The sequence below is a fragment of the Caenorhabditis briggsae genome (genome assembly GCF_000004555.2).
Source record: "Caenorhabditis briggsae complete genome, chrI, whole genome shotgun sequence".
NCBI classification, from domain to species: Eukaryota; Metazoa; Nematoda; class Chromadorea; order Rhabditida; family Rhabditidae; genus Caenorhabditis; species Caenorhabditis briggsae.
In genome coordinates, this window is record NC_013489.2 from 3,841,355 (window position 1) to 3,848,160 (window position 6,806).

At 36.3% G+C, this 6,806-nt stretch overlaps 3 protein-coding genes across 3 annotated transcripts; all 3 read left to right on the top strand.

The window, feature by feature from the left end:
• Positions 1–543: 543 nt before the first annotated feature.
• On the top strand, positions 544–963 carry CBG25255 (the record flags this gene model as incomplete). Its single annotated transcript, XM_045243250.1, has 3 exons — positions 544–696; positions 740–852; positions 897–963. The coding sequence occupies 3 exons, from the start codon at positions 544–546 to the stop codon at positions 961–963; spliced, it is 333 nt and encodes a 110-aa protein (XP_045098275.1).
• A 521-nt stretch (positions 964–1,484) lies between these two features.
• On the top strand, positions 1,485–2,905 carry CBG25256 (the record flags this gene model as incomplete). The annotated part of the gene is made up of 5 exons (XM_045243256.1): positions 1,485–1,615; positions 1,656–1,772; positions 1,821–1,972; positions 2,019–2,086; positions 2,306–2,905. The coding sequence occupies 5 exons, from the start codon at positions 1,485–1,487 to the stop codon at positions 2,903–2,905; spliced, it is 1,068 nt and encodes a 355-aa protein (XP_045098276.1).
• Positions 2,906–4,569: 1,664 nt separating this feature from the next.
• On the top strand, positions 4,570–5,961 carry Cbr-cpz-1 (the record flags this gene model as incomplete). The annotated part of the gene is made up of 5 exons (XM_002639457.1): positions 4,570–4,715; positions 4,763–4,887; positions 5,204–5,227; positions 5,284–5,487; positions 5,540–5,961. The coding sequence occupies 5 exons, from the start codon at positions 4,570–4,572 to the stop codon at positions 5,959–5,961; spliced, it is 921 nt and encodes a 306-aa protein (XP_002639503.1).
• Between the last annotated feature and the right edge of the window lie 845 nt (positions 5,962–6,806).

The window sequence follows — 6,806 nt, forward strand, 5'->3', positions numbered from 1 at the left end:
AAAAAGTTGACCTTTTGCGACGGTCACCAGAATAATATTCGGAGAATGAGAACAGGAAAGTTGATGGAAATAAAGACTTAATAAAATAGGTTCTTGTCCAAGTTATAATACTTTCCAGAATTTTCAAAATGGAAAATTTTGCATTCTATCAGAAATTTTTAATTCGCAAGTTGATCTTTCTAATGGTTTCTCTAATGCTACTCTTTGTCGAATTGCTCCTTAATTTTCCTCCGTGCAAACTCTGCTTTGTCGTTATCTATTTTATCAAAATTTATTCAAATACCTACTTGAACTGATCAAAATTAACAAATGTCTGAAGCTTGTATTATTAAGAAAAAAATTGCTATCCCTTCCTCCGAATTTCTGAGGATCGTTTTGAAACCAAGGAGTTCATCTTTCAAGTATAAAGGCCAACCTTTTTTTTTACATGAATCATTTGTTTTATTCACATTAAAAACATATATAGAAAACAAACATCCATGAACCAGGAAGCTGAGAATGTTTATAAATAGGGAGAAAAATTTCATTCGAAAGCAAAACATCATGAAGTTCTTCGTGTATTTTTCCTTAATTTTCATCGTGTTCCTTTCCGGAAATGTGGATGCTGATGCCTCCATTTCCTTTGGAAGTGCCACAATCCAAAGTCCAGCTGTCAGTCTGAAAGCCGTCAATGATAATGGTCGTCTTGTTCAAACTGTAATTAAAAATTCATAACTTCAAAATATGAATTATACTTTAGGTAACATGGACATTCCAAGCATCCCAGTGTGAAGTTTTGACACGAACAGATGAATCGATCACATCGAGAGCAGTATTGGTCAGTCTTACCAGTACTTGCATCAACCGCAATGTGTAAGCCCTTTAAACCCAATGGAAATTCCCATCTATTTTTTCAGGTGTGGTATTCGTGGACCTACTAGCACCCCGATCGTTTGCGAGGAATTTATGAGAAGACTCACTTAAGTTGTTTCGTCGAAAATAAACTATTTACTGCTATTTTCTAGATTATTTTGCCTCGCTCTTTCGAGGAGGCTCCAAAAATTGATAGTAATACTCAGTATTTGCTCCTTTGCACGGAAATCTTTAGTAAAAGGCGAAAGATTTTCACGGTCAAATGCAGAGGAACCAGAGTTAACAATAAAACGTAGTGAGGAGAGGTGTATCCTGACAGCAGCCGACACCTCCCGGGTTCCGCCTTCCACTATGTTTTGTGTGCAGTAGGCGGAGTCGCGGGGGAAGAGGAAGAGGAAGAGGAAGAGGAAACACGAAAAACGAAAAAAAGAAAAAGAAAAAACTTGGTCAGAGCGTCTGAGAAGTTTCGGGGGAAGCAAAGAGGAACATCGGGAGGATAAATAAATACATTAAAAATGGATTACCGTGGGAACATTCTATAATTAAACAATGAGTTGGAGAAAATTGTAAAAAGAAGAGGTTTAAAATCGTTGGAAGATACATTTCCACTGTGATCGGTTCATAGAAGAACGATGGTCTCAATTGGAGCGTTCATCAAATTGCTACTCTTGGTTTCTTTTGTTTTATGTACGAAAGAAGAATTTTCGAAGCTATCCGATGCGGAGATCACTGAGACATTATCCAAATGTGGGAAATTCAAAGAGTATGTTAATATTCCTTCATAAAGACACTTTTTTCTTCAGTTTGAAAGAGGGGATTTCAAAAACCAAAGACGATGTTCTCCTTGCTTACATCTCTCCTCGTCATTTCCTGACTGATATTCGTATCCTGACCAATTATCATTCAATGGAATGTGGAACGTAAGTAATATGTAATCAAGGAGTCAAAGTTGAACTTCTGAGTTTCAGTCGTGGGAACAGTGTCTCAAATTTCCTCAATACAACAGGCAACTTTTCTGCAAAATTGATTGGAGAGTGTAAGAACGAACCAACTGGAATGATTCTAGGAGATTCTCATCCAGAGAATAAACATCCTCAGGATAAATGGTTTTGTGTTCGAAGTGGGTTTTTTTCCGATTACTTTTTTCGAATTTCCTGAGAATTCAGATAACAAGATGGAGATTAACGAAGACGTCCAAGTGGTGATGGGTGCGAATGTTGATGTTTCTGCAAAGGTTTACTCGTTTTCTGTTTAATTTTGTCAACATAATTTCTTTATAGGTTGTCCAGTGTCCATCTCAGAAACCCTCAATCTTCTGTTTGAAAGCATTCAAAGGAACTCATGGATTTGTGATTTCCGGAAAGAACGCATTTTCAATTGTTGGAATAATCATTGGACCAACTAAAGGTGTCATATCGGAATTTTTTAAAGCCTGAATAACTAATTCATTCAGATAACGACACAATTTTTGAGGCGTTTTTTCTGCACTACCGTTCAAAAGCTCTTTGTGATTTTTCGGGAATATGTGAAACGTAAGAAAAATTTTTATGCTTGGATTTGTGCTGTATTATTTTTTAGATCTTCGCAAACTACTTCTACACCTCAGCAAACATCAACAACCTCTATAAATAGTACATCTGTTGTGCCAACTACTTTTCAGCCAACTACTATACAAAATTCAAATGTTACGTTATCTACCACAGTTTCTATATCTGCGACGGCAACAACGGGAAATTCTTTAACTAAGGAACCAGCGACTACAGCTTCTCTCTCCACGCCATCACCTCAATCTACTGAATCCATCACAGTGAATCATCAAACTACTATCAAGGTCCCATCGACTCCAGATCAACGACCTACAACCATTCCGCCAGCGATACCTTCTAAAGTGACAGTCCCCTCCCACCCACAAGCTGAAGCCCTGAAATCATTGGAAGTGGATTGCGAAGAAGAGAATTTGTGTTTCGAAGAAGATATTTTTGCATTTGTTGCTGGAGCAAATTCAATCCTGAATTCCTTAGCCATTTTCTTCATTGTATTTTTATTCCAATAGCCAAAATTGAATTAAATAAAGATTTTGCCAGCTTTCATATGACTGATTTTTTTTGAAAAAAAGAATATCAATCTATTTCTGTATCTTCTGGTTTTTTTTCTTTTTTCAGAATCTATGTGGCCATTCGATTTCAGTGACTGAGAATGGTAGAATTATTCATGACTTGACCCCCTTTGTCCCTTTTTCCTGTGCAGTACTTTATTCATATTTTAGACGACATGGACATTTATGCCATTACAGTCCTAATCCAAAAAGATATGTGATATTCTTATCACCTAAAAAATGTTTTATCCGAAGTATAGAAATCTTGAAGAATGCTCTAACCTATCTTGTACTTTTTTCAGCTGTTAAAATTGTGGGCCAGTTTGTCTTCTGATCTCTTGCGACTAAAACTTGGTAGGAATAAGTTTCAGTTTTTTATCTTTTTCGCAAATAAATGACCATTGAAGTGTATTGTGGTTCCAAAGAGACTGGTTAATTCATAGAAATATGTAGGAGGTCGAAAAAAATTGATGGTAATGAAGGCTAGAGGTTTTCAAATTTTTCTGTGTTTTTTGTATTGTACTTTCTGAATCCAAACTTTCCACAAATATTATGTATCTAAACATCACTCCCTTAAATAAGACTTTTTGATTGTGCTGGACAGCAAGACACCATCATAATACTGTCGTGTCCACAATAATTCCATCTCACGTGATGTGCTCTTGATTCTCTCTGTATCAATTATTGGAGTGGTCATTTACTGGGTCAACACTGATAAGAACTCATCAAAGTATATTTGGTGAGGTGATCGAAGGTTTAGTTGGAAGGAAAATCTTAATCTCAATACGAAAAAAATACTGTAGTTTTTCGTTTGGACTGAAATCTGCATATCTGAATAATCACTTTAGCTTTATTTACTCTTCATGATAACTCTTCGGATACTACCAGTCGCCTAATCATAAGCTCACTTGTGTTCTGTATCGTCCGATTGAGCATTTCCATAAAAGGGAAAATTAATCGTTTGATGTCTGATTTCAATATACTTTTTCATTTAAGATAAGAGGTGATGGTCATTTTGTCAGCCTTATAGCTTTTTGTCCGAGAAAAATAGTAGGAGGAAATTTATATTTTGGACGAGGAAAATTAATCCTGTCAATTAAAAATTAAACTATATCAAACTTCGACTCAAATATATCTTTGATGGCTTTTTTCTTTCACAGTTGTACAAAATTACAAAAATAGAGTTCTCCATTCAATTTATAACCCCTGAAACTTTAAGACCAAACGAACACGAACTTAGTACTTATTCAGAAACGGAAGATGACAATTTGGTTCATTTCAGTACTCCTTTTTGGAGACTTCCGGATTCATTTTTCTGATTTCCATAACTTCGAAAGAGGTATCTTGAGATGCAGAGGAACTCAATTTTCCCCCTAACACAATCTGTTTTGAAATTGAAAAAAAAAGTGTTTTCTGTTCAATTCCTCGTTGTCCTTCACCCCCTATCAACACTTGGTTCTTTCCTCCGAATGTCACCAACGCGTCCTTTATCTTTTTTCTTTTCAACTGCCTATCTCTTACAAGTCACCTGATAACAACCTTATGCCCATCATGTTATTCTCCTCCCACTTTTCTCTTCAGGCCATCCTCCATCATTCGATTCTCTTGTCACTTGGATCGGAATGAGAACCGTTGTGCTCCTTCTCGCACTATGTGCAATCTCAATTCTCGCCTCTTCAGTATTTGGAAAAGTGAAGAAGTATTCCAATCGTAACCGATACAATCTCAAGGGATGCTACAAACAAACTGGAAATGTCTACGAGCATAAGTAAGTGATCTTTAAATTACTCTTTGGTAGTTATCGGCTATTTTCAGACGTTACGATAGAATCTATGAGACAGAGGACTTCGATTCGGAGGATCTTCCAAAGGTCTGGGATTGGAGAGACGCTAATGGAATCAACTACGCTTCTGCTGACAGAAACCAACACATTCCACAATGTATGTTGAGATATTCTTTTTTGCCTCGCTCTTTCGAGGAGGCTCCAAAAATTGATAGTAATACTCAGTATTTGCTCCTTTGCACGGAAATCTTTAGTAAAAGGCGAAAGATTTTCACGGTCAAATGCAGAGGAACCAGAGTTGTTGCTAGAAAGTAGTGGGGAGACTTGTATTCCCGGAGCAACCGACATCTCGCGGGTTCCGCCGGCTGCTATGTTTTGTGTGCGAGTGCGCGCATGTTGCAGAAAGAATTGAATGCGTAGAATAAAAAAAGAAATATGACAAAAAAAATATTTTAATATTAATTTTTTTTCAGATTGCGGATCATGCTGGGCGTTTGGTAAGTGACCGAATTCCCTATCTTTCTCCTGTCATTCAAACAAAATTTGATTTCAGGAGCCACGAGTGCATTGGCTGATCGTATCAACATCAAGAGAAAGAATGCATGGCCACAAGCCTATCTTTCTGTTCAAGAAGTGATTGACTGTTCTGGAGCAGGCACATGTGTTATGGGAGGAGAGCCAGGAGGAGTGTACAAATATGCTCATGAACATGGAATTCCACACGAAACTTGCAACAACTACCAAGCCAGAGACGGAAGTAAGATATAGAAAAGGGACCAAACTACTAGAAACCAAAAAAAAATTTGCAGAGTGCGATCCATATAATCGTTGCGGATCTTGCTGGCCAGGAGAGTGCTTCTCTATCAAAAACTACACTCTCTACAAAGTTTCTGAATACGGAACAGTTCGTGGATACGAGAAAATGAAGGCTGAAATCTACCATAAGGGACCAATCGCCTGTGGAATTGCCGCTACAAAAGCATTCGAAACATATGCTGGAGGAATCTATAAGGAGGTCACTGATGAAGATATCGATCATATCATATCGGTTCACGGATGGGGAGTTGATCATGAGACTGGAGTTGAATATTGGATTGGAAGAAACTCTTGGGGAGAGCCATGGGGAGAGCGTGGATGGTTCAAGATCGTCACTTCTCAGTATAAGAATTCTGGAAGCAAGTACAATTTGAAGATTGAGGAAGACTGTGTTTGGGCTGATCCTATCGTTTAATTTGATTGTTTATAATGTCGCTTTACTTTTGATGTTGTTCGTGAGTAGTTTTTTCGTACCCTTGAATGACTTCATTATATGTGAATATTTGTCTTTTTTTAAATAACTGTTTTAAAAGTTTAATGAAATAAAGGTTCGTAAAATTCGTAAAATTAGTTAAATGTTCGTTTTGTTAAACAAAATAAAAATGAAATCAGGAAATGACGAAATTCTGAAGTTATCAAATTTTCAATGTTGAAAATTCTGTGATTCTGAAATTCTAAGTTTCTGAAATTCTGAAATTGCAAAGAATTGTTTCTAAATTGTAAAGTTTAAAAATTTTGAGATTCAGAAATTCTGTTTTTACGGAATTCTGAGTTTCTGAAATCGAAAAATTTCGAAAATCTAAAAATCTGAAGTTCTGAAATTCTGGAGGTTCTGAATTTCTAAAATATCGAAATTTCGAAAGTGTACAAATCTGAAAATATATTGTTCTTAGGATTCAAAAATCTGAAATTGTGAACCTCTGAAATTCTGAAATTCTGAAAACCTGGAAATATACAAATATGAAATTCTGAACTACTGAAATCCAGATGTTCTGACATTCTGTAAACATGAAATTTGCAAAATCCTGAAATTCTAATATTACGAAATTCTGAGTTTCTGAGATTGTGAAATTGTAAAACCTGAAATTCTGAAGTTTTGAGGGTCTAAAAACCTGAAGTTGTAAAAACCTGAAATTCTAGAAAACTGAAATTGATACGGTTTTGGCAATCCGTTTTTCGTGCATTGTGGATATTTGACTTGACTTTGGTGTGAAAAAGTCATGAATCTCTGGCTAGCAAACATTCAAATAAATGAGGGGC